The 24,746-nt window shown below is 63.5% G+C and overlaps 3 protein-coding genes and 1 non-coding gene across 13 annotated transcripts in view; 2 read left to right on the top strand and 2 right to left on the bottom strand.

Moving 5' to 3' along the window:
• Positions 1–10,327, bottom strand: part of LRSAM1 (leucine rich repeat and sterile alpha motif containing 1) — a 35,849-nt gene extending 25,522 nt beyond the window's left edge. For 2 of the 8 annotated variants that reach the window (XM_070057042.1, XM_070057040.1), the window contains exons 1-8: positions 10,230–10,326; positions 9,293–9,405; positions 8,562–8,666; positions 8,288–8,344; positions 7,846–7,890; positions 6,574–6,651; positions 4,030–4,098; positions 308–392 (exon numbers count right to left, since the gene is read on the bottom strand). In XM_070057042.1, the coding sequence (XP_069913143.1) occupies positions 308–392; positions 4,030–4,098; positions 6,574–6,651; positions 7,846–7,890; positions 8,288–8,344; positions 8,562–8,633 (406 nt within the window). In that variant the 5' untranslated portion in view covers positions 8,634–8,666; positions 9,293–9,405; positions 10,230–10,326. Of the gene's footprint in view, positions 1–307; positions 393–4,029; positions 4,099–6,573; positions 6,652–7,845; positions 7,891–8,287; positions 8,345–8,561; positions 8,693–9,292; positions 9,415–9,485; positions 10,197–10,219 lie in introns of those variants that run through there. The other 6 variants (XM_070057056.1, XM_070057047.1, XM_070057071.1 and 3 more) reach the window with 6 other exon arrangements.
• A 13-nt stretch (positions 10,328–10,340) lies between these two features.
• Positions 10,341–12,676, top strand: RPL12 (ribosomal protein L12). The gene is made up of 7 exons (XM_002720478.5): positions 10,341–10,521; positions 10,893–10,966; positions 11,346–11,444; positions 11,587–11,668; positions 12,067–12,153; positions 12,382–12,494; positions 12,626–12,676. The coding sequence occupies exons 1-7, from the start codon at positions 10,485–10,487 to the stop codon at positions 12,629–12,631; spliced, it is 498 nt and encodes a 165-aa protein (XP_002720524.1). The 5' UTR covers positions 10,341–10,484; the 3' UTR covers positions 12,632–12,676.
• On the top strand, positions 11,864–11,990 carry LOC127485163 (small nucleolar RNA SNORA65). Its single transcript, XR_007912333.1, has one exon. It is a non-coding gene; the product is annotated as a small nucleolar RNA SNORA65 (small nucleolar RNA).
• A 3,992-nt stretch (positions 12,677–16,668) lies between the features above and the next one.
• SLC2A8 (solute carrier family 2 member 8) lies at positions 16,669–24,623 on the bottom strand. Of its 3 annotated transcripts, none has more exons than XM_008273285.4 (10): positions 24,456–24,622; positions 24,219–24,381; positions 23,905–24,111; positions 23,190–23,289; positions 20,688–20,887; positions 19,633–19,776; positions 19,407–19,515; positions 18,597–18,770; positions 18,349–18,494; positions 16,669–17,200 (listed from the first exon to the last, which is right to left on the bottom strand). In XM_008273285.4, exons 1-10 carry the CDS (start codon positions 24,506–24,508, stop codon positions 17,042–17,044), a joined length of 1,455 nt encoding a protein of 484 aa, XP_008271507.3. In that variant the 5' UTR covers positions 24,509–24,622; the 3' UTR covers positions 16,669–17,041. The 3 variants fall into 3 exon arrangements, with proteins under 3 accessions (XP_008271507.3, XP_002720541.3, XP_051711101.2); XM_002720495.5 differs by having other exon boundaries at positions 16,669–17,179; positions 24,456–24,620; XM_051855141.2 differs by lacking the exon at positions 18,349–18,494 and having other exon boundaries at positions 16,669–17,179; positions 24,456–24,623.
• Positions 24,624–24,746: the final 123 nt, after the last annotated feature.

Raw genomic sequence — 24,746 nt, 5'->3', positions numbered from 1 at the left:
CGCCGCGTGGTCTCGGGGTCTCGGGCAAGTCACGGCCCCGAGACTCACGTCCTCCTCTGCCCTCACAGGTGCCCAAGGTGGCTCCTCCAGCTCCGCCCACTCTCCCCGCCGCTCACTATGAAAGCCGAGTGAACCCTGCTGTCAAGGCCGCCTGCCCTCCCCCACCCCCAGGAGTCACCGTGGAGGTGGATGGCTGGGGGGGGCAGCCCCTCTACAGCAACCCCCTGTGCTCCGCGGCTCCCGGGGGAACACCCTCTGCATCCCGCCTGCGACAGCCTGAGCCCACCAAGGCTTCCCGTTCCCTCACCTTTCACGTTGAGGGTCTGGAGCTGGACCAGGTTCCCAATGGAACGCGGGAGATGTGTCAACTGGTTCTTTTCCACGTTCAATACCTAAGAAAGAGGCGCAAATGACGAGCAACAGCGCCCACGCCGGCCCCGCACGCCGGCCCTCGGCCCAGTATCACCCGGGTGCTTCGCGCCCGAGCCTTTACCGCCTGCTGCCAGCTCTGCGAGGAAGGCACAGGTTGTTATGATCCCACATGAGAGATGAGAAAACCGAGGCTGGGCTCAGCGCGGTGACGTCCTGTGCCCAGGAGACCAAGGCCGAGACTTTGAACACAGTTCCCGCTGAGGTTCCACCGTGGCTCTGGCCACACAACGCCCAGTTACCGGGGCGGGCACTTGGCCTGGCTGAGACACCTGTGGCCTACACGGGAGCTCCTGGGCTCAGGTGGCGGCTCCGCCCCCACTCCAGCTTCCTGCTATGTGCACCTTGCTAATCAGCTCACGTGCTGGGGTCTCTGCCTCAAACATGGGGATGTGAAATCAGGTCCTGGATCCCGACACTGCGGGCATTTAGGGAGCGAACCAGTGGACGGGAGCTCTGTCTCTCAAATCCATGATTTTTTAAAAGATTTATTAGGACTTGGGCCATCTTCAACTGCTTTCCCAGGCCACAGCAGAGAGCTGGGTCAGAAGTGGAGCAGCTGGGGCCAGCGCTGTGGTGCAGTGGGTTAATGCCCTGACCTGAAGAGCCAGCATCCCGTATGGGCGCCGGTTCTAGTCCTGGCTGCTCCTCTTCCGATCCAACAAGATGGTCCAAGTCCTTGGGCCCCTGCACACATGCAGGAGACCTAGAAGAAGCTCCTGGCTTTGGGTCAGTGCATCTACAGCCGTTGTGGCCATTTGGGGAGTGAACCAGCGGATGGAAGATCTCTCTGTCTCTACCTCTCTCTGTAACTCTTTCAAATAAATAAAATTAATCTTGGGCCAGCACCGCGGCTCAATAGGCTAATACTCTGCCTGCGGCGCCGGCACACCGGGTTCTAGTCCCAGTCGGGGCGCCGGACTCTGTCCCAGTTGCTCCTCTTCCAGTCCAGCTCTCTGATCTGGCCTGGGAGTGCAGTGGAGGATGGCCCAGGTGCTTGGGCCCTGCACCCGCATGGGAGACCAGGAGAAGCACCTGGCTCCAGGCTTCGGATCAGCGTGGTACACCAGCTGCAGTGCGCTGGCCCCAGTGGCCATTGGAGGGTGAACCAACGGAAAAAGGAAGACCTTTCTTTCTGTCTCTCTCTCTCTCACTGTCCACTCTGCCTGTCAAAAAAAAAAAAATACATTTTAAAAAGGGTAAAAAAATTAATCTTAAAAAAAAAAAAAGAAGTGGAGCAGCTGGAACTCAAACTGGTGCCCAATGGGATGCTGGCACTGCAGGTAGCAGCTTTACCTACTGCCCCACAGTGACAGCCCCCAAATAAATAATTTTTAAAAAGATGTACATTTTCTCCCAGACTCTTTCCAAAAAGAGAGAGAGAGAGAGAGAAGAAAGCCCACTCACCGCCCTACAGTCAGGGAAGGAGCAGCAGAGGGCCCAGCACACCCAGCGGCCGGCGTGACGCAGTGCGCAGCCAGGCGCGGTCCCGTGTCGGGGCGAGGAGCCTGGGCAGCCTGGTGTGTGCTCTGCCCGGTGTGTGGCACTGGGACGGAACGCAGGCTCCCTGGGTTCCGAAGGCTGTGCTCCCCCAGGATGCGGCATCGCGCGGTGAGTGAGGCCAACAGCACAAACACTCAGCAGCCATTAAACACGGATGTGATGGAAAAGCCAAGAGGCCATGAGAGGGGAGTGGCAGATGAACGTCTGATGAGCCAGGGACGCTGACGAGTTACTGTCAGGCGTGCGGAAGTTCAGAATGGTGAATGCAGCCATTCCGTACAGACAGACAGATTTCCTGGGGCTGGTGCTGTGGTGCAGTGGGTAAAGCTGCCGCCTGCAGTGCCGGCATCCCATATGGACGCTGGTTTGAGTCCTGGCTGCTCTACTTCCAATCCAGCTCTCTGCTATGGTCTGGGAAAGCAGTAGAAGATGGCCCAAGTCCTTGGGCCCCTGCACCCGCGTGGGAGACCTGGAAGAGGCTCCTGGCTCCTGGCTTTGCATCGGTGCAGCTCCAGCCATTGCGGCCATCTGGGGAGTGAACCAATGGATAGAAGACCTTTCTCTCTCTCTCTCTGCCTCTCTGTAACTCTGCCTTTCAAATAAATAAATAAATCTTAAAAAAAAAACAAAAAAAACAAAAAAAAAAAACAAACCCGGCCGGCACTGAGGCTCACTAGGCTAATCCTCTGCCTGCGGCGCCGGCACCCTGGGTTCTAGTCCTGGTCGGGGCGCCGGATTCTGTCCCGGTTGCTCCTCTTCCAGGCCAGCTCTCTGCTGTGGCCAGGGTGTGCAGTGGAGGATGGCCCAAGTGCTTGGGCCCTGCACCCCATGGGAGACCAGGAGGGGGCACCTGGCTCCTGCCTTCGGATCAGCGCAGTGCGCAGGCCGTAGCGGCCATTTGGGGAGTGAACCAATGGAAGGAAGACCTTTCTCTCTGTCTCTCTCTCTGTGTCTAACTCTGCCTGTCAAAAAAAAAAAAAAAAAGCCCAAATAGACATATTTCCAAAGATTCCGCGGTGGGATATCCCCTGGAGCTTGGGGTGGGGGTCATGACATGGTCCCACCATGTGTGAGCTCGGTCCACTGCAGTCCTCTCTCTGCCCTCCACTTTCTCTTCTGTAAAATGGGCACGGGAGGGTCACCAGATAGCTCCTTGGCCTTCTCCACGTGCCACGCAGGGTGTGGGATGATGGTGCTGCCCTCAGAGACCACACATCGCAGGCGACAGTCACTGAGCCGGAACCCAGAGACAGGGAGGGCTGGGGAGGATTCCTGGGGCCATCTGGGCTAGATGTGGGGGAGCCCTGTGGCCAGCCGGGGAGAGCCCCTGACACTGCAGGGGCGCCCTGGCTGGGAGGACGCAGAGGGCAGCAGGCTGTAGGGGCCGCCTGCAGCCGGTGCAGCGGGCAGAGCCGCACAGAAGGCTGCAAAGACAGGCGGCCCCTCTGTGGGCTCCTGGGCCCAGGAAGAGAATGGGGTCCCGTGAAGCCACCCTGTCCTCCCAAGAATGGGGCGACCAGCACCTGCTGCACAGGACAGAAAACGCAAGGGACGGGCCCAGCGCGGGGCTGGCACAGAGCCGGCATGCACGGGTGTACGGGCCGATTCTGCCCGGAGTGTGGCTGTCACCATCTTCCAAAGGCAGGGTCGCTGGGTGCTTGCTTTCAGCTCAAAAATCACATGACAAAGATACGACGGACAGACGCCCCGGGCCCACACTGCGACAGCCAGGGCAGGGCGGGGGGTGCTGGGCGCTGCAGGTTCGGCCACTCCGCGTGCCTGGTGCACGTCCCATCTACTCTGCTTCCCATCCAGCTCCCCGCTAAGGCACCTGGGAAAGCAGAGCAGATGACCCAAGAGCAGAGACCCCGCCAAGTTCCAGGCTCCCGGCTCAGCCTGGCCCAGCCGCAGCTGTTGCCGGCGGGACGGCAGATCTCTCTCTGTGTCTCTCCCTCTGTCACTCTGCCTTCAAGATACATAAATAAACAAGTCTTAAAGAAACCAGACAGACGAGGTGGGGGTGGGGTGGAGCTGGCGAAGGAGGGCGCCTTCGCGGGCCAGAGCACAGCAGAGGTCGCCCTGTGCCCTGGGCCTCACCTGGAGGGCGGTGAGCTGCCCCACGTCCTCAGGAAGGCCGGCCAGCTGATTTGCGTGCAGATCCAGCACCTGCGGAGGAAGGCACCGCCTCAGTGGGCTGCCCGCGCCCCTGCTGCGGGGGCCCAGGGCACCCGGCTCTCCCCTCCCACTCGGCGGGCTCCTTCCCACCTCGCTCTCTTTTTTTCAATCTATTATGCGATTCCTTCATTTTATTATCGAATAGTTCCTCTTGTTGGAACGTGAAAAGTGCGCCATAAAATAGCATGCGCAGAGAACAACGCGGCGCGGCGTCCACGCAGGCTTGCAGAGGGAAGTCCACCGACGCTCCAGGGAAACAGTGCCTGTCCTTGTTCCTCGGGCTGGCGCTGTGGTGCAGCGGGTGAAGCTGCCGCCTGCAGGGCCAGCATCCCATACTGGCGCTGGTTCGAGTCCCGGCTGCTCCACTTCCTATCCAACCCTCTGCTATGGCCTGGGGAGGCAGTGGCACAGTTCTGGCTGTTTGCGCCCATCTGGGGAGTGAACCAGTGGGTGGAAGACCTCTCTCTCTCTCTCTCTCTCTCTCTCTCTCCGCCTTTCCTTCTCTCTCTGTGTAACTCTTTCAATTAAATACATAAATCTTTCAAAAATAAAAAAATCACTTCCGATCCAGCTCCCTGCTAAGGCAGCGGAGGACAGCTCATGTGCTTGGGCCCTGCCCCCACACTGGAGACCTGGAGGGAGCTCCAGGCTTCAGCCTGGCCCACCCCAGCTGTTGCGGCCTTTGGGAAGCGAACCAGTGGATGGGAGACCTCTCTCCCTCTCTCTCTCTCTCTGTCTCTCTCTCTCTCCCTCTCTCTCTCTCTGTCTCTCCCTGTCTCTCTGTCTCTGTCTCCTCCTCTCTCTGTAGCTCTGCCTTTCAAATAAATGAAAAATAAAATCTTTAAAAAAAGGAAAGTGGCCGGGGCCGCGGCTCACTAGGCTAATGCTCCACCTGTGGCGCCGGCACACTGGGTTCTAGTTCCAGTCGGGGCGCCGGATTCTGTCCCGGTTGCCCCTCTTCCAGGCCAGCTCTCTGCTGTGGCCAGGGAGTGCAGTGGAGGATGGCCCAGGTGCTTGGGCCCTGCACCCCATGGGAGACCAGGAGAAGCACCTGGCTCCTGGCTTCGGATCAGTGCGATGCGCCGGCTGCAGTGTGCTGGCCACAGTGGCCATTTGGGGGTGAACCAACGACAAAAGGAAGACCTTTCTCTCTGTCTCTCTCTCTCACTGTCCACTCTGCCTGTCAAAAAATAAATAAATAAAAATAAATTAAAAAAAATAAAAAAAGGACAGCATCTTCTTCCTTTTCCTTGGCTTACCTGTATTTGCTATTTTTTCTTTTTCTTTTTCTTTTTTTTTAATCTTTATTTATTTATTTGAAAGGCAGAGCTACAGAGAGGCAGAGGCAGAGGCAGAGGCAGAGAGAGACAGAGAGAGAGGTCTTCCATCCGCTGGTTCACTCCCCAAACGGCTGCAATGACTGGAGCTGAGCTGATCCGAAGCCAGGAGCTTCTTCCAGGTCTCTCACGTGGGTGCACTTGGGCCATCTTCCTCTGCTTTCCCAGGCCACAGCAGAGAGCCGGATTGGAAGTGGAGAAGCCGGGACTCGAACCGGCGCCCGTATGGGATGCCAGCCCTGCAGGCAGAGGTTTAGCCCACTGCGCCACAGTGCCCATCCCCTGCTATTTTTTCCTAACAACAAAAATGAACACAAAAGGCACAGGAGACACAGGTAGAACCATGTGCTCACAAATGTGTGATGCACACATATATGAAACATACATGTAACATGGGTACATGCGATCCAGCTCTCTGCTGTGGCCTGGGAAAGCAGTGGAGGATGGACTTGGGCCCCTGCACCCATGTGGGAGGCCCGGAGGAGGCTCCTGGCTCCTGGCTTCGGATCAGCTCAGCCCCGGCCATTGTGGCCAACTGGGGAGTGAACCGTCAGATGGAAGACTTCTCCATCTCTCTCTCTCTCTCCTCTCTCTTTGTAACTCTAACTTCCAAATAAATAAATAAATCTTTTAAAAAAAGAAACATGGGTACACGTAAGTGTAAACATATTTTTCAACGTTCTTCTTCCCAACCACAAACACAGCACACGTGGGAGCAGAGATGAGCCCTAACGGCCCCGGCCCCACCCCCACCCCCACCCCCACCCCCACCCCCACCGCGAGGCGGCCAGGAAGAGCGGCGGATGCCTAAGCGCCCAGGCTTCTCCCAGGCTCCTGTCCACGCAGAGCGATCCTGCACCCGTGACTCTGTCCCAGCCCCCGCCTGGAGGACCCTGCCGTCGGGGGGAGGGGCCGTCCCAGGGCACCAGTTTCACATTGGCCACAAGACGCCGGACGCCCCTGCCTCCCTCCTTTGGGAACCACGTGCCCGGAGCTTGGGGGGGGGGGGGCGTGCGAGCTCCCGGCGGGCAGGGCCGTGGCCAGTTGTCCTCGCCATCCCACACCGTGCCGATGCAGCCCCAGGCTGGCGCCAGGGAGCAGGGGAGCCCGGCCGCCCCGACCCTGGTACCTTGATGGTGGCGAGGCTCAGGAGGCTGCAGGACTTGGGAAGCAGAGAGGTGAGGTGGTTGGTGTGGACGATCAGCACCTGGTGGCGGAGGCGTGGCCCTTAGGCTGCAGGCGCGGGAGGGCGGGCAGGGCGCGAGGCAGCTCCACGCAGGCCTGGGATGTCCCTGCCTGCCCAGGCACTCCCGAGGGGACGCCACCCAGAACCAGTCCTGGAATTTCAGGGGCGCGAGGGGAGGGAGGGGCCCCCAGTAGCTGCCCTGGTCTCAACCTTCCCCTGCGAATAAGGAAGCAGCTGCCATGATGGTTCAACAAGCCAAGGGCGGCGGAGTGCTGGGCTGGCCGGGGCCTGGTGCCCACGCCCCTGGGAGGCCTCCAGTGCGGTGGTGCTGCCACGGAGAGGGCGCTTGTGGTTCTGGGGGCGTGGGGCCTTCCCACCTGTCTGCACCCAGACGTCTCACTAGGGCACTCTTGCCCATGGCATCCCCAGCTGGAAGAACCACTCAGCCCCCGCCTTGGCCCCCCAGACCCAGCGTGTGCTCACGCCGGCAGCCCCGCCAGGGCTGACAGGCGCTCACTCTGCGGCAGGCGTCCCACTCCACCCGTCCGCCTCCCTGCTGCTCACTTAATCCTCCCAGCACCTGGGACAGAGCACGCTGGGCGCTCAGGCCACAGAAGCAGCAGCTGGGCTAGGAGGCTTCAAGGTCCTGAAGCCAGGGAGGGGCGGAGCCAGGATGTGACCCAGGGCCGGCTCTCCCGTGACCTCCCAAACCTGGGGGGAAGGGAGGTGTCTGTGCGGCAGGGCAGCTCCCATAAGCCCCACGTGGTTTCCAAGGAGCGGAGGAGCAGTACACCACTCTCTGGAAAGAAGTCCCTGCTCCTGCGCTGTGGCCCGCGGGCTAAGCACCCCCGCCCCGCCCCCCGCCCCGCCCCGCCTGTGGTGTCTGCATCCCTTATGTGTGGGCGCCGGTTCTAGTCCCGGCTGCTCCACTTCCGATCCAGCTCTCTGCTGTGCCCTGGGAAAGCAATAGAAGATGGCCCAAGTCCTTGGGACCCTGCACCCACGTGGGAGACCCGGAAGAAGCTCCTGGCTCCTGGCTTCAGATCAGCCCAGCTCCCGCCATTGCGGCCAATTGGGGAGTGAACCAGTGGATGGAAGACCTCTCTCTCTCTCTCTCTCTCTCTCTCTCTCTCTCTCTCTCTCTCTCTCTGCTTCTCTGTAACTCCGCCTTTCAAATACGTAAATAAATCTTTAAAAGAAGGAATCCCTGCTCACCTTCTTCTGGAGAACTTTGCAGGTTGCAAAGGCCCCGAACGGAATCTAAGTGAGATAAGGAAGGGTAAGCGCCTCCCTCCGCGGTGGCCTCCCTCCCGCGGGGGGCTTCCCGGGCGGGGCGGGCCGGGGCGTGCGCTGGCCGGGCTGGCGGGGGTGTGGCCAGGCCTGCTGCACTCAGCTAGCAGAGGGACCCTGTCCCCGCCCCCGCCTCCTCAGGCCCCAGGGGCAGCTGTGCATCCCTGCTCTGCCAGCCCCGAGGGAAACGGCGGGCCTTGGAGACCCAGCTGAAAACAGAAGATGGCGTGAGCTCTTTCAGACCCGGAGGTCTAAGGCTGCGTCTCCTTCCGGGAGCCCCTCCCTCCCCTGAGACCCTTGCCGGAGACCCGGGGTCCGAGAGAGCAGGGCCGTTCCCATGCACGGCCCAGACGCGCCCTCACTTTACCTCCGAGAGCTCGCATTTCGAGATGTCCAGGATGTCATCCGCCCCAGCTTCCTTCGCCTAAGGGTACCGAGATGAAAAAATCCTTGGGGAGTGAACAGGCCGCCCAAAAGCAAGGAGCGGCAAGGGGCGCCCTGAGCGGATTCTCGCGTGTTCTCCAGGAAGTCCGGCGATCCCACCGGGAGGTGCGCCCGGCGGCCAGGGCTGGGCTGGGGAGGCAGAGGGGAGGGAGCGCGCAGCTGAGCCGGGCTGGGGCCGGGGCACCCGGGTCCCTCACCAGGCACATCTGGTACTCCAGGCGCTTGCGAGCCTCCTCGCTGGGTTTCCGCTTCCGGAAGAAGAGCGGCATCGTCCCCTTTCCCCGGAGCGGATCTTCAGGGCGCTGGGGCACAGGAGAGAAGCTGGGGCCTGCGGAGTTTGTCCCCAGCGTCTAGGACAGGTGGACAGGTGGCCCCAGCCTACGGTACCGCCTGTCTCATCCACCAGTTCCCTGAGCCCACGCTGCAGGTGCCCAGGACTCAGACAGTGGCCGGCTGGGGCGGAAGGGGCACGCGGCAAGCCATGTGATCCGGGTGTGGGCCCACGTTCGCCAGGGACCCACTGTGGGACCCCGGCCGGGCCTCCACACTTCCTCAGGATTCTCCCGGAGGACCCTAACAGACTGGGGTCACTTCCGGCTCCTCCAAGCTAGAACGGCAGAACCAGACTGGAGCCAGCCATGACTCTGGGGGGCTCAACTACGTCACAGCCAGAGGGATCTCGGAGTTGAATCAACATTCAGGGGCGACCCTTAGGCGCCTGGCCGCCCTCACAGTCATCACTCCATGGGACCCTCACCAGGGCCCTGCTGATGGTGGAGAAACACGCTCAGCAGGTTCTGGGATGTGGGTCTGCAGCCTGGAACCCTGGGCTTCCACGACCTGATGCTCAGGGGTTTGCCACCTGCTTGGCGCTGGGGTCCTGGACCAGGAGTTGGTGCCCACTGCCCGCAGGGGCCCTGCCCAGTACCTGCAAATATCCGTGCCGGGGGCAGCCACCCGCCAGGAAGCAAGCACCAGGCTGGTAGGGATCCAGGCTCGGCCAGCCACCTGCTGTGTCACCGTGGCTCACGGCTTCCTCACCTGCGGAGCCTGAGCGATAATGTCACCGACACCGGCTTCCCAGTGAGTTCACACACCTGAGGCCCCCACACGGCCGCTACCTGCACACAGCGAACGCTCCACGGCCACAAAGCGCCGCCCGTCCCGCACACACGGAGCCAGGGCCGAGGGCTAGGGGAGCAGACGCGGCTGGGGAAGCGGCGGAGGCCAGAGGTCTCCGCCCACAGGGGTGCGGGCTGCCAGCCGCAGGGGTGGCCCGCCCAGGCCCTCCGGTCAAACCCACCAGTCTGCCGGCACCGGGCAGGGTCTGCCGCAGCCTGCCCGCCCCGCTCCCCATCTCCTCCCAGCTCAGCCCCGACGCCGCTCCCTCATCTGCTGGCGTCCAGCCCGGGGGCGAGGGCCACACCCATCCTCCCCTCGGCTGCGGTCACCGGGCCGGGTGGGTGGACAGGCGGGTCACCCCCGGGCTTAGCAGTGGCTGCGGCTCCTCCGGGGCAGGAGCTGGGACCGAAACCCAAAAGCTCCAAAAGTCCTGCAGAGCAGGAGTGACAAGTCCGGGACGCCGGGCTCGCACGAGCAAGAGTTGCACCTGGCTTAGGTCTGCTGAGCGGACCCACACACCACGAAGGGGTTAGGAGGAGTCCCGGGTCCCGGGACGGGGGCGCGGACCGCCCAGGGGAGGGGCAGGTCTCTGGATTTCGGTGACAGGGACCCCGGGGTGACCCTCACGATACGAGAGCACAGCAAACAGCGAGGCCCGGGATCTCGGGAGCAGCCTGTCGTCTCTGCCTCCCCGTTGGCGAACTGCCCCGAACCCCGCTTCCGAATCCTTTACCCCGGCTCACCGCGATGCCCCCGGCTCTCCAGCAGTCAGCCGCAGGAGCCTGCCCACAAGAAACATGGCGGCAAGGGCGTCGCCAGGCGGAGCCAGGATTTTTTAGGCGGAGCCAGGAGCTCTCGCGAGAGCCGCATTTTCCTGCTTATATCCGGTGCGGTCGGCGGGACTTCCGGCCTTTCGGTATTCGGCTCGGAGGAGGCCAAGGTGCAACTCTCTTCGGTCGTCCCGAATCCGGGTTCATCCGACACCAGGCGCCTCCACCATGCCACCCAAGTTCGATCCCAACGAGATCAAAGTCGGTGCGTGCTCTCGCTGCGAGCGGGGCTGCGGGGTGCAGGCTGCCCGCGCCCCGCCGCGCTCCTTTCCCGTGCGCGAAGCTGCGCGTCCCGGGCCTCGGCTTTCCCACGTGTAGATGGGGAGGGAGGAGCGGACGACCCTGGCGGCTTTGCAGCCCGCACGCCTTAGGGTAAGGCTTGTCTTCGGGGGTCTCTGCGCCCCTCGTGTGGGTTCCGGGCGGCCTCCGCTGCGGCGCCCGAGCGAGGAGCGTGTGTCCGGCCTTGATCCCCGGGAGCTCCTGGTGCTGTGTCGGGGAGAGGCGACGGCCGGGTGGGCAGCCCGGAGAGGCGCGGCCCCTCCACTGAGGCCCCGGCTTTCCTCCCCCTCCCCCCAGTATACCTGCGGTGCACCGGCGGCGAGGTCGGCGCCACGTCTGCCCTGGCCCCCAAGATCGGCCCCCTGGGCCTGGTGAGTACTTGGTGCGCGGCCGGAGCCGAGCGGCGGACCCGCAGTGGGCAGCGCGTGGCGGGCTCGCGGGGGCCGTGGCCGGCTCCACTCTGTACCGCGTTCATGCCGTGGGGCACCCGAGCGTCGCTCCTGCCACTAGGGGCCATCTTGCCGTGGCCAGCTGGGGCCCAGCCTCCGCAAACGGGTTCGGGCTGCGCGCGTGCCGCCTCGGTGCAGGGGCCCTTCGAGGCGTGGCCGCACCGGAGCCTGGTGCTACCTGGGGTATGGGGCGCAGGTGCAGCTGCCCTGGCGCTGGCGGAGGGAGGTGGCGGTACTGCGCAGGTTTGGGGGCTGCGGCCCAGCTCGGGCACAGGCTGATTACCCGCCCATATCTCTACAGTCTCCCAAAAAGGTTGGCGATGACATTGCCAAGGCCACCGGCGACTGGAAGGGGCTGCGGATCACAGTGAAACTGACCATCCAGAACCGGCAGGCCCAGGTATTTCCGCCTGTGTTGTCGGCCCCCAGGCTGGGCTGGGCTGGGCATGCTCTGGGAGCCCACGTGGGTGGCCGCGTCGCCACGCTCACCGGCGTGGGGTCCAGTGGGGTCGGGCTCTTTCACACAAGACTCTGTCCTGCAGATCGAGGTGGTGCCTTCGGCCTCGGCCCTCATCATCAAAGCCCTCAAGGAACCGCCCCGGGACCGGAAGAAGCAGAAGAACAGTGAGTGCCTTGTGTAGGGGTCTGTGACCAGCGGCGGCTCTGGGTGTCCCCTGTGTGACAGTGTGGGAGGTGACGGGTTAGCTAGTGTGGGGCAGGTCCTGCTTCCCGTGCGTGCGGGGGGTGGAGGGTGAGTCCTCTGGACGCCTAACTGGCCCCAGCCCGGCTTCCGGCGGAGGCTCGGTTGTGTCCCAGCCACCCGCCACTGCGCCTGCCCATGCTGCTGGCTGGCGCAATCCAGTGGTGAGCTGAGAGGAAGCCCCGGCTTAGGAAACAGGGTTGTCCTCCACGTGGATGACTCTGTGCCGAAAGCACGGGAACAGCCTGCCACGGCTGGCGGGGCCTTGTGAGGTTTCACAGGCGGCCGCCTCTGACCGAGCTTCCCCTGGTCCTTCCTGCAGTCAAACACAGCGGCAACATCACCTTCGATGAGATCGTCAACATTGCCCGGCAGATGCGCCACCGGTCCCTCGCCAGAGAACTCTCCGGTAAGCGCAGGGCGTGGAGCCGGCTCCCGGGTCCGCCCCGGGGTGATCCAGGACTTGGGGCGTGTTCTGCAGAAATGCGTGGTGCTGAGTGGGGTATTTAACCTGGGCGCAGGGGGAGTGTGGAGACCTTGTGTAAGGGCTTTGTAACCAGGTGGGATTCCAGACTCCAAGGGGAGTGGGGAGTCCCGAGAGAGGACCAAGCCTTCCCTGAAGCCACTGCTCTCTCAGGGACCATTAAGGAGATCCTGGGGACCGCCCAGTCTGTGGGCTGCAACGTGGACGGCCGCCACCCTCACGACATCATCGACGACATCAACAGTGGTGCCGTGGAGTGCCCGGCTGTAAGTGCCTGCGGGTGACACGGGGTGGGGGGATGGCCAGTGGTACTCCGTGTAAAAGTGGGGTGGGGTACAGCTGATGTATTGCCAGGCTGGAGTGGCTGGTGGTCTCAGACCCGCTTTCTTCCTCACAGAGCTAAGAAGCACAGAGGAATCTTGGAATAAAGGATCATCTGACAAGTGGCTTTCTGCTGTGGCGTCTTCTTGGGGGAACTGGCTCCCTTACTGGGCGGGAGCGGGCCAAGTGCAGAACCTAATTAGCAACTCCTGTGGGCCCTCAAAGAAAGCCTTGACTCTGTGGATGTCTCCACCCACCTCCGATTGATGGGTGGCTGGGGCCCAGGACCCACCACTGCTGTGCAGCCAAGCTTCAGAGCCGTGCCTAGGCGACCTCTGCTGCCTGCCCCAGCTCTGCTTTTCCCGCACTGTGTGAAAGGGGCTCCTGGTCCTAAGTGGGATTGGAGACGATTTCCCCTAAGAATTTGTTCCCCACACTGACCCCTAATCTGCTCCTGTCGGTCTGAAGTTACCCCTGGATGGAGGTACTGAGCTCCAGCAGCAGGTGGAGGTGCGGCAATGTGGAAGGCACATGGTTGAGGGCCCAGCTGGCTTAGAGAAGGCCAGCGATGGGGGCTGTGGTCCAGGCCTGGCTGCCCAGGAGCCAGGAAGGAGAACACACATCTGTAGGGGCTCAGGCAGGGTGAGGCTGTGCAGTTGGGTGCCAGGATGGGTGGCACGGTGGGGGAGGGGGGCATGGAACCTGAAAGGGGATGAAGGCTTGTGTTAGAAGAGGGAGAAACAGGTTGGAGACTGGAGTGGTTGAAGCACACACAATGCCTGGCCTAGGCCTTCACATTGGTTAGGTCACTGCCACAGAGGTCTGTGTAAATCCGAGAATCCAGAGGACTGGCTTGGACGCTGCTGAGACCCCTGCTCTCTGGCCCTTACTGAGGGGTGTGCCCACAGTGTGGCACAGCAGGTAAAGCTGCCACCAGCATCACACGGGCACTGGCCGTGTCCCGGCTGTTCCAGTTCGAATCCAGCTCCCTGCTAATGCACCTGGGAAAGCAGTGCAAGATGGAACAAGCCCTGGCCCCTGCTACTCACATGGGAGACCTGGAAGAAGTGGAGTGACCAGTGCATGGAAGACCTTTCTCCACCTCTGCCTTTAAAAATAAGGAAGTAAATTATCTTTTAAAAAAGACAAATTGGCTTTATTAGAAGTGCTTGCAGGGCTCAGCCTTGTGGGCACCCCAGCTGGGGGGTGAGGCAGCAGGTGGGGCGCTGTGCAGTTACTGTCTGGTGTGGAGTCTCTGGTGTCGGACAGACACCGAGCTGCAGCAGAAGGCCCTGCCACACTCACTGCAGTGGTAGGGCTTCAGGCCCGTGTGGATTCTCTGGTTCAGGAAAATGTCACATTTTGTGATGTGAACACTGTTACTTGTGTGTGCTGGAATTTTTAGGGAATCTTGATTTGTAAGTCATTTATGCTGCAGAAAAGTTGCTTTAAGAATAAATAGTGGGGCTGGCACCATGGCATTGTGGACTAAGCCCCCACCTGTGGCACTGGCGTCTCGTATGCATGCCAGTTCTAGTCCTGGCTGCCCATGCCAGGAGCCCGGCCCAGAGGGAAGCCTACTGGGGAAGCTGGGGTGTGCCAGCCACGGAGGGACTGACCCAGGGCTACCTCCCGGCTCCTGGAAATCAGATAAGGTAGAGGGGCTGCTCCAGGGGAAGCCAACGGAACAGCTGTCTGCCAGCCTGCCAGCCGGGCACCGGGGATCAGCACGCTCCCAGGGTGCACTGATTACCAGCCAGCCCACCCGGGAGCCAGCAGGCGCCGTGTCCAAGAACAGACTAGGCGGGAGCAGTGGTTCTCCAGGTGGGACCTGCAGCCTGGCAGCCCCGTGGATCTTGTTGGAAAAGCAAAGCTGGGGTCCTACCTGCACCTGAGGAGCAAGTGGGGGCGGGGGTGGGGGTCAGCAGTCTCTGATCTGGTGGTGCTTCCAGGTGATCCTGATGCACACTGGAGTTTGAGAACCGCTGGCTTTGTGGGGAGAATAAGCGCCACGGGCAGCTCTGACTTCCACAGGCTCCTTCCAGGCCCCCTGCCCCTGCCCCTTTTGCTGAGCCACACGGGCCAGTAGTGGTTACAGCACTCACAGACGCCCTCCCCAGGCCTTTGCATCTACAGGGGCTGGAGCTGCTTCTCACCCGTGCTGCGTCAGCCTGGGTCAGCCTGGGGAGGCACCTGAGGGCCCCGGGCAGGTGGCTGCTCGCTCTTGGCACTTTGCCCTTCTGAGCAAATCCCACTGACTTGCTTTTTATTGCCTCTGTCTAGGGTAAGCTGCCTTAGAGCAGGCACTGTCTTTCCTGGCACTGCCCTGTCACCACTGCAGAACAGGGCCTGGCACTCACTGGTACTCCAGGACCGAATGAGTGAGTGACTGAGTGATGTTCCTTGAGACAGGCACAGGGTCTCCTGGGCTCTTGTTGAGGGCTCCGAATGCCTGTTCCAATCCTTTCTCCACCCCACCACCCTCCAAACCCGAGCTTGGCATTTTGTCTGCTGCACGGCCAGGAAGGCACAGCCGCTGGCCTCAGCCTGGCTCAGCGCTGGCCTCAGTTCTGACGGGCGGCCTCCGAGGTAAGAAATCTACCGCTGTGTCCCCGTTCCTCCACCTGCATATCTTGGATGACATTTGTCATTTTAAAAAAGATTTGAAAGAGTTAAGAGAGACAGGGATCTTTCATCCGCTGGTTCCCTCCCAAGGTGGCCACAATGGCTGGGGCTGGGCCAGCTGAAGCCCGGAGCCAGGAGCTTCATCCAGGTCTCCCACGGGGTAGCAAAGGCTCACACACTTGGGCCATCCTCTGCTGCTTTCCCAGGTGCATTAGCAGGGAGCTGGATTGGAAGTGGAGCAGCCGGGACTTGAACTGGTGACCGTATAGGATGCTGGCACTGCAGGCGGCAGCTTTACCTCTATGCCACAATGCCGGCCCCGTCAGCCATTCCCTGGCCATTGGCTGGGAAGCCAACAGCGGTTGCTATGGCAACAGTTGGCCTGGGTTTTCCTGTTGACCAGAGTCTAACCAATGGTCAGCGTCACTGCAGTCTCAGCTGTGTCCCAGCTCAGTCCACACAGGACACCAGGAAGAGGGGCGCAAGCTGTGGGGAGACTTCCCGGAGCCTGTGGTCCCCTCCCCTGGGGCGTCCCTCGCCTGTTTGTGCCTTCTGCCGCGACGCAAAGAAGCCTCGTGTGGTCCTCTCCGGTCATTTCACCTGGTGCCAGAGGAGGTGCCCCTCCCCCCACCCTGGGGCCAGGACTCAGCTGCGGCAGGGGTCGGCGGGCCAGACCCCACGCAGGCCCTCCCCTCGCCAGGGAAGGATGGCCCCCGTCCCCAGGGACCTTCGCGGCCAGCTGTGGGTTGTTTCGATGACGGGTTGGGAAATGGGCGTGGGGCATTTCTGCACTCCTGGGAGTGTGGTCTGTGAGGGGCGGGAGGAAGAGCGGGACCGGCCTGGGAGCGATGGAAGCAGCAGCTCAGCTCTCCCTCGCTTGGCCAGCGGCAGCTCACCTGGTAGGGACGGAGCGTCACACCTCGGCTAGCACCATTCGGCCCAGGGCCCAGCCGGTGCGAACCCCCTACCGGCCACTAGGCGGCGGCAGCTTCCCGGCCTCGGTCCTGCGGTCCGTCCGGGCGCACAGCTGGTGCGATTCCGCCCGCGGCCGCTGGGGGCGTCAGCAGCCAGGGTCTCACGGGAAAGCAGGGGAAGACGGTCCAGGTTCTGGGCCCTTGGCACCCATGTGGGAGACCCGGATGGAGTTCCTGGCTTCGACCTGGCCCAGCCCCTGCTGTTGCAGCTACTTGGGGAGAGGCTGTTGCACCCATAAAGGGGAGTAAACCAGCAGGAGGAAAATTTTCTCTCCCTTTCTGTTGCTCTGCCTTTGAAATAAATATATTAAAAAAATTTTTAAAAAAGATTTGAGGGCTAGTCATCCCAAAACTGAGGCCAAGGAAGGGGCTAGGCACAGCCTCCACGTGGCGAGGGTGAGCGTGGCTGACCAGGACGGAATAAACACATAGGACGTGCTGGGCACAGCCAGGGGGCCTGGGTTATGGAGGGCATGGGGCACGCCCTTCTCAAACTGGCTCACACAGGGAGGGCATCACCTGATTTTTGGAGTCAAATTTTTATTTGGCAAACAAAGGTCCTTTCTGATAGTGCGACTGGATGCACCCAGGCGCAGCCAGCCTCCGGCAGCATCCCCAGCCGCCCCCGCCCCCGCCGTGTGCCGTAGGAGACAGCGAGCAGGGGCTGACCACACGCCCGGGAAGCTCCTCCCAGCTGTTCCCAAGTCTGCAGGGCGGCAGGGACTGTACCTGGAAGCCCAGTGGCTGGGGCGCCAGCGGCGGGACAGGAAGCAGGGGTCCCGGAGGCCAAGGCTCCCAGGGGCTGTGGGCCTGGATCCTGGCCCAGGCCCAGCCCAGCTCCAGACTGGCGCCATCCTGCTCTCGAAGGGGCAGCCGCTCACCGAGAGGGGCTGTCACCGCCCTTCAAAGTGGGCTGTGATCTGCTCCAGGGTCTTCCCCTTGGTTTCAGGGACGCAGAACAAAGTGAAAAGGACGCCGAAGATGCAGAAGGCAGAGGCGAGCCAGAACGCGCCGTAGGGCCGGAGGGCCTCCTGCGGCGAGAGCAAAGGCCACTGCGGACGCGCAGGGCGGGGGGCCCCTTGGGGTCCGGACAGCACCCCCCTGGCCACGCCCACTGTGTCTGCATCCTGCATCCAGTGGCCCAGGGAGTAGAGGACAGCCTGGCACAGTTGGCTGCCTGGCCAGCACTGTCCAAGATGGCCATGCTCTGAGACCGGAGCAAACAGGCTCAGAGCAATGGGGTGATTTCCCCACAGCCGAAGAACAGCTGGAGTGACGGCCGGGCCCTTGCTCCAAACCAGGCCCACAAGCCTGTCCTCGGTACTCGGCACCGACCAGCGCTCTGGGCCCATTCCCAGGGGCTTCCCTCTTCAAGCTGAGATGGGCCCCTGGGGACACTGGGGCCCACTGCACGGGGGGAGGAGTGAGCAGTGCCCTCGGTCAAGGCCAGAACCAAAGGCCACTCCTTCTCAGTCCATCCTCCTGTGGGACCCAGCGGCCCTTCCTCCCGGCCTTCTGGGCACTGCCCACCCCTGGACCACTGCTCGCTCCTTCATCACCTCCTTGGCTTCTTCCCCCTGCGGCTGACTCTCCCCTTGCAGCCCCAGCCGGCGAGTCCACCCAGGCTCCCTGTCTGAGCAGGTCCCAGGCTCCCACGGACTCCAGGCCAGCCTGCTGTCCATACCTCTCACCGCCACCACTGTCCTCCCAGCCCTTGCCACAAAGGGGACCCTGTCCACCTCGGTCCCTGGTGCCTCGGGCAGGCCTGGGCATGGCCCATGCCGGGAGCCCTGGGGGGAGGGAGGGACTGAACGGGAGCCCGGATGATCTGCTCACAGCCAGCACTGTTAGCTGGGAATCCCGCATCTGGGGTGGCTCAGCCACGGCAAAGCAGAGGTGTTGACCCGAACCACGGGTCCCATCAGCCTCCATTTCCAGCCAAGGAAGTGGCACGGCGGGTCGGAGCCCAGGCCTGCCCGCTGCTCCCCTGTGCACCCGTGCAGGTGACACTTGTTAACGGCAGGCCAGCCATGCTGTCCTTCTGCCAGGACAGGCTGCAGGCCACAGCCTGGGTTCCTCACCAGCTCCGGCCCTCCTGTCTCCGTCTCAGCCCCAACCAAGATGGCCGCCGGCGGCACACAAGGCCGCTGACCCGGCGTCTCCGGAGGAAGGCAATTCCCCGGAGCCCCTGTGCACTCACCATGACGCTGCTGAACTCCTTGGTCACCAGGAAGGCCATGAGCCAGTTGGTGAGGACGCAGACGCCCGTAGCCACACCCTTGACGTGCAGGGGGAAGATCTCCGACATGAGGAGCCAGGGGATGGGCCCCCAGCCCACCGCAAAGCCTGCGGGGCAAGACAGGCGCCCGGTCAGAGCTGCGCAGGCTGCGGTCGGGCTCCGTAAGGTACAGAGGTGAGGCCCTGGGAGCCGCAGGCGGCCCTCCTCACCAGCGATGAAGAGGCACATGCTGCCCACGGCCAACCAGGCCAGCCCCACGCTGGGGTCGATGGGCTCTGTGGAGACGGGCGCCAGGAGGTCCACGTGGGAGGAGTTGCCGGGGCCCCCCTGGGCCAGCTTGAAGTAGGCACCGAAGGCACTGGTGCTGAACACCATGATCACGCCTGCAGGCAGAGGGTGGTGGGGAAACGGCCAGGTGGGGGACACAGCTGCAGGGCAAGCCTGGCTTCCTGAGAGCCACTGGCATGGCTATCTGACGCCTGGCCCTCGGAGCCCTATCTGGCTGCACCCACCCTGCCCCGCCCCGCCCCAGACCTCAGCCAGCTCCAACAAGTCCCCAGACTCAAGGCAGCAGGAGTGGCAGCAGCTCGGGGCCGTTCACCCCACCCACCAGCAAGTCTCGCAGCAGAAGCTGTGGGTGCCGGTGCACCAAGGGCCTCCGGTGGCCGGCCCGCGAGCCTCACGGTGGCCCTGGGGGAGGCCGGGCACTCTCGCCATTTTACAGTGGGCGCTGAGGCTCAGGGTTGAAGGCCCTCGGCCCGAGGACTGCAGCCCTTGGTCACTGCACCTCCCCGGTGTCCAGTTTCCCCACGGCTGGGCCATGGGGAGGCCTCCTGGGAGGCTGGTGGCGGCAGGGACAGGCGTGAGACAGCTCACTGCTGGCACAGGCCTGGTGTGGAGCGGCGCCTGTGATGCGCTCAGTCCACATTTGTCCTCGCGTGTGCTCAGCCACGATGGCCTGAGGGGCCTGGCCGGGGCACCCCTGTGCGCAGGGCTGAGCCCTCGCCCTCGGGCCTCACCTGACAAGGTCAGGAGCAGCCTCCGCCCAGCTCTGTCCATGATGAGGGCCGCCAAAGCTGTGAACAGCACCTGGATGAGACCCACGACGACCGAGGCCAGGCTGCTGTCCTGGGGGGCGCAGGCCGGGGCTGGTCAGCAGGGGCTGGGCCACCAGGCCCTGGGCTTGCACAGGAAGGCCCAGCCGTGTGGCACCTGCAGGAGGCAGGCCCGGCAGGGGCCCTTTACCTTGAACTTGGCCTCCTCGAAAATGGTCTCTGCGTAGAACATGACGGCGTTGACGCCGGACAGCTGCTGGAAGGCCATCAGTGAGACGCCGATGACAAAGGGCTTGTAGATGCCGGGGCGCCTCAGCAGGGCCAGCTGGAAGCCCTGCTCCAGGGGGACGCTGTCAGCGCTCTGCCCTCTCCCAAGGGCGCCTCTGACCCACGGTGCCAAGGCTTAGGGGGCTCAGCTTCTTGTCCCCGCCCCACCTGTGTCCTCAGGCACAGACGGGGGTGTCCCTGCTCCCCTCCTGTAAGGTGAGCAGGTCCTGACCCCCACGGCTCTTCCCAACTGGCTGGGTGGGGGAGCCACCGAGGGGTTCTCTAAACCCCAGTGCCACCACCTGGGCCCCCTGGCCTGGGGAACCCCCCACTGTACAGATGGAGACACGAAGGCTCCAATGCGGGGTTCAAACCAGGTCTGACTCTAACCCAGACTCTTCACCACGACACCTGTCCTGTCTCACGCACACGCACACGCACACACACAGAGCACAGCACACGCACACACACGCACACACACACACAGCACACCCAAACCACAGCACACACCCACACACAGCACACACCCACACACGCACACCCACACCACAGCACACACACACACAAAGTCCAGGTCATGGAAGCCTGTCCAGGCCTCGGCCCCTGTCCTGTCTCACACACACACACACACACAGAGAACATACACACACAGCACACACACACGCACACCCACACCACAGCACACACACACACAAAGTCCAGGTCATGGAAGCCTGTCCAGGCCTTGGCCCCTGTCCTGTCACACACACACACACGCACATGGAAGTCTGTCCAGGCCTCGGCCCCTGTCCTGTCACACACACACACACACGCACATGGAAGCCTGTCCAGGCCTCGTCTTTCTCTGCTGGGACAGAAGCATCAGGGCTCCTCTCTGGGTGACTCCGAGACCCAGGCCAGGGGGGCTCCAGCCTCACTGAGGGTGGGAGTGGGTGCCCCTCAGGGAACAGCCTGTGCTGGCCTCCCCCAGCCTCTCACCTGGCGCTCAGCCGCGATGGGGGGCTCTTCCCAGCCCTGCTCGGAGCCCCACAGGAACCGCAGGGCGGCCATGGCCTCCTGGCGCCTGTGCTGAGCCAGCAGGAAGCGCGGGGTCTCAGGCACGCAGCTCATGAGCAGCAGCATGAGGGTGGGGGGCACGCAGCCCAGCACAGCCAGCCAGCGCCACTCCAGCACCCAGCCTGGGGAGGGGGCGAGCGGAGGGCAGAGCTGGGGACCTCGCTGCCTCCGCCGGCGACCTCCGCGTGGGCATCATCGCCCTCCGTCCCCTGGTTCACCCCCCACACCCCCACAGCAGCCAGGCTGGGCCAGGCTGGAGCTGGGAGCCGAGAGCTCCACCTGAGGCTCCCACGAGGGCGGCGGGGAGCCAGCGCCTGAGCCCGCGAGCCATCCTCTGCCGCCTCCCAGGGTGAACGCGCGGGAGCTGGGCCGGACGTGGAGCTGGGACTCAGTGCTACCCACTGCGGCCAGCCCTCACCACGACCACGGACGCCGGGGCGGACACGAGTGGGGGCACAGCGGGCCGCGTGCGTGTGATGACGGTCCACCAGACTGTCCCGGAGTCGGGAAGCTCCTGTCGTCCAGTGATGTCGCCATTGTGACACCACGGCACAACGAGCGCCAACACATCCGTGTCTGCCTGAGCAGTGAGGCGTGCAGAAATCATAGCGCAGCCACAAGGCCAGCCACTGGCCGGTGCTGTCCCACGGGAGGCAAATGTATCACCGGCAGGTCACTCTGTCGGCTTAGCAGAGGTGAGCCACGCCAGTGGACCAACACTCAGAAACGGGTTGGCCACGTCGGTGCAGTGGGTTCAGCCGCTGCCTGCGACGCCGGCATCTCATACCAGCGCGCCGGTCTGAGTCCTGGCTGCTCTGCTTCCCACACGGCTTCCTGCCTGTGTGCCTGGGAGAGCAGTGCAAGACGGCCAATGATTCAGCCCCTGCACCGCGAGGGAGCCCTGGGTTGAGCTCCGGCTCCCTGGCTTCAGCCTGGACCAACCCCGGCTGCTGGGGCTGTGTGAGCCAGCGGACAGAAGATCTCTCGTGTCTAATTCTGCCTTTCACATAAATAGATCTTTAAAAAATCAACTCAGGCTGGCACCGCGGCTCACTAGGCTCATCTTCCGCCTGCGGCGTCGGCACCCTGGGTTCTAGTCCCAGTTGGGGCGCCGGGTACTAGTCCCGGTTGCTTCTCTTCCAGGCCAGCTCTCAGCTGTGGCCTGGGAGTGCAGTGGAGGATGGCCCAAGTGCTTGGGCCCTGCACCCGCATGGGAGACCAGGATAAGTACCTGGCTCCTGGCTTTGGATCAGTGTAGCGCCAGCTATGGCAGCCACTTGGGGGGTGAACCAATGGAAGGGAGACATTTCTGTCTCTCTCTCTCACTAACTCTGCCTGTTCAAAAAAAAAAAAAAAAAAAATCAGCTCAAGAGGTTGGCACTGTGGTAGAGCAGGTTAAGCCAGCACCTGTAGTGCTGACCTCCCACATGGGCGCTGGCTCGAGTCCCGGTTGCTCTGCTTCCGATCCAGCTCCCTGCTGATGCACCTGGGCAAGCAGCAGAAGACGGTCCTGGTGCTTGGGCCCTGCACTCATGTGGGAGACCCAGAAGCAGCACCAGGCCATGGCTTCAGGCTGGCCCAGCCTTGGCCATTGTGGCCATTTGGGGAGTGAACCAGTGGATGTTAGACCTCTCTCTCTCTCCCTCTCCTCTAACACTGCCTTTCAAATTAAAACAAAACAAAACAAAACAAAACACCATACAGGTCTCTACAAAGGTCTGCTCAGAAACGTCTCAGCGCAAAGAGAAGCAGCCGGGCAGACCGGAGTGCGCTAGGGGTGCTGTCCACCACGCAGCGGGCTCTGCCTACCGCAAGGCTCCCGCAGCCGCCAGGCCACTGGCAGGATTCTGACTGCACCAAGATGGTAGGGGGTAAAAATCAAGGCCCTCCGGCCCGAATGCCACCCACTCTGAAGACCAGAGGGCGCACGCCGTGGGCGGCCGTGGGCAGACAGGCCTGAGCCCCCCGACCCCGGCCCCCGGCCTCCCCCCGCTGCCAGGCACCTTTCATGTGCCGCTCAACGTGACCCTCAACAGTGGTGGAGGCTCCCAGGGGTGGTGTGACCTGGCCAAGGTCGAGCCTAGGGGCAGAGCTGTTCACGAATCCGTGGCCCACCCCTCCCCGAGGCGCCTGGCTCTGCCCCTGCGGTCCCTGGACACAGCCAGCCCAGGAATCTGCAGGTTTGTGGCTGCACAGTAGGGTACTGGCCTGAGCGGTTAGCCCTCCCTCCCCCCCCCAGAGCGGGGCCTGGGAAGTTGAGGCCAGCACCCAGGGCTGAGTCACAGGCCCCAGGGACGCGGCCCGGAGCCGGGCAGCTCGGGCGCTGGCCGTGGGACCGCAGCCAAGTCCCCGGCTTCCATGAAGCTCCGTGTCTGCATCTGTGGAATGGCCATGAACGGTCAAGAGAGACAGCGAAAGCTCTACCTGCCAGGTAGGCCAGGAGGATGCCTGTGACGACCATCAGCTGCACACAGGAGCCGAGCAGCCCGCGGACGGCCGGGTAGGCAACCTCGGAGATGTAGACCTGCCGGCGAGCGCGGGACACTTCACCTGGCGCCCAGCTGCCGCCGTTCAGAGGCGAGCGGAGGCTGGGCTCGGGCCACCGGTGGGCCACCCCTTCCCTCGGGGTGCCTCCCATCCGCCTCACCCCCGTGTGCTGGGTCAGGAGAAGCTGGGCATTTTATGTTTCCGCCTCTTCCTGGGCACAGACACAGCTGCCCTGGTCATGGGTAAACGGTGTAGAGGCGTGGGCAAGGCCCTGCTGACCCCTGAGCCCAAGGTCGGGGCAGCGGCAGCCAGGGGAGTGACTGGGGGGCCACTGGTCACCCAGCAGTCCCTCGCCAGGGCCCCGAATCCTCACACACCTCATTCTACAGGGGGTGGGGGCTGCGGGCCAAGGCCCAGCGTGCCCTGCCCAGGGAAGCCCCAGAGCTGCCCCGGATTCCGGCGCGGGCGGGCGGGCTCCGTCTGCGAGCCCGAGGTGGTAACAGCGGCTTCTTCCCAGGACCCAGGTGAGGGCTGGGAGCTGAGGCGCCTACCGCAGGCTGCCCCGCACCAGGAGACCCAGGCCTGCAAGCCGCCCCCGGGTTTGTCTAGCTCCATCCCCCCGGTCTCAGGCCGGGAAGCAGGGGCCACTCACCGGGGCCACGAGCGAGGCCACTCCGCAAGCCAGGCCGGTGAGCAGGCGGCCGCCGAGCAGCACCCACACGTCCCGGGCCGCGGTGATGACGGCGAAGCCCACCACAAAGGGCACCGCGGAGAGCAGCAGGCTCAGCTTGCGCCCCGCGCGGTCCACCAGGCCCCCGCCGAGCACGCCCCCGGCCGCGGCGCCCAGGGTCACGATGGCCTGCGGGAGGGGCGGCGGGCTCAGCGGCGGGCGCGGGGCTCGCCCCAGCCCTGGCGGCCGCAGGGGGAAGGGCTGCGGGGGTCCCGGCTCGTCCGAGGGGGTCTCACCCCGAACCAGGAGGCCTCATTGTCGTCCAGGCGCGGGGCGGGGGGCGCTGCGCGCCGCAGGCTCGGGATGGCCGGGGAGCTGTAGCCGAGGGCGAAGCCGAAGCTGAGCGGGCCCAGGGCGGCGGCGAAGGCGGCGAGGAAGACGCGGCGGCTGCGGGGAGTACTGCGGGGACAGGGCTGAGGTGAGCGGCGCCCCCGGGCCAGGCCACGCCCCGGGCCGACACCCCTGACGCGCACCTGCCGCCCGGCGGCCCCAGGAGCGGCTGGGTCTCCCGGTCCTCAGGCGTCATCTTGGCGGCCAACGCTTGCCGGCGGACTCTGACGCCGGAACCGCCACGGTCCCGCGAGTGCAGCCTCACCCGCCTCTCCCCGCGGAGCCGGCCAAGGAGCGGGAGGCGGTGCCGGGGCGGGATCGGAACCGCCGCGCGTGCAGAAACAGCCAATGAGAACCTAAGGCGGGGTTAGCGTCTCCGCTAGGACTCGCCCACCAAGTCAAAGCAGGCCAATGGAAGCACAGAGCTGGTCGAG

Source organism: Oryctolagus cuniculus, chromosome 1 (genome assembly GCF_964237555.1).
Source record: "Oryctolagus cuniculus chromosome 1, mOryCun1.1, whole genome shotgun sequence".
Taxonomy (NCBI): Eukaryota; Metazoa; Chordata; class Mammalia; order Lagomorpha; family Leporidae; genus Oryctolagus; species Oryctolagus cuniculus.
This window is presented reverse-complemented; position numbering and strand designations above follow the sequence as displayed.

What these genes read in the sequence shown, in the direction of transcription:
- RPL12 (XM_002720478.5), top strand. Translation starts at nt 10,485, where the DNA reads ATGCCACCCAAGTTCGATCCCAACGAGATCAAAGTCG. An exon ending in TCCAGAACCGGCAGGCCCAG is followed by an intron (nt 11,445 to 11,586) that starts GTATTTCCGCCT and finishes TCTGTCCTGCAG; the next exon opens with ATCGAGGTGGTGCCTTCGGC. An exon ending in CCGGAAGAAGCAGAAGAACA is followed by an intron (nt 11,669 to 12,066) that starts GTGAGTGCCTTG and finishes TCCTTCCTGCAG; the next exon opens with TCAAACACAGCGGCAACATC.
- SLC2A8 (XM_008273285.4), bottom strand. Translation starts at nt 24,508, where the DNA reads ATGACGCCTGAGGACCGGGAGACCCAGCCGCTCCTGGGGCCGCCGGGC. An exon ending in CTGGGGCCGCCGGGCGGCAG is followed by an intron (nt 24,382 to 24,455) that starts GTGCGCGTCAGG and finishes CTGTCCCCGCAG; the next exon opens with TACTCCCCGCAGCCGCCGCG. An exon ending in CCTCCTGGCCTACCTGGCAG is followed by an intron (nt 20,888 to 23,189) that starts GTAGAGCTTTCG and finishes CCCCCTCCCCAG; the next exon opens with GCTGGGTGCTGGAGTGGCGC.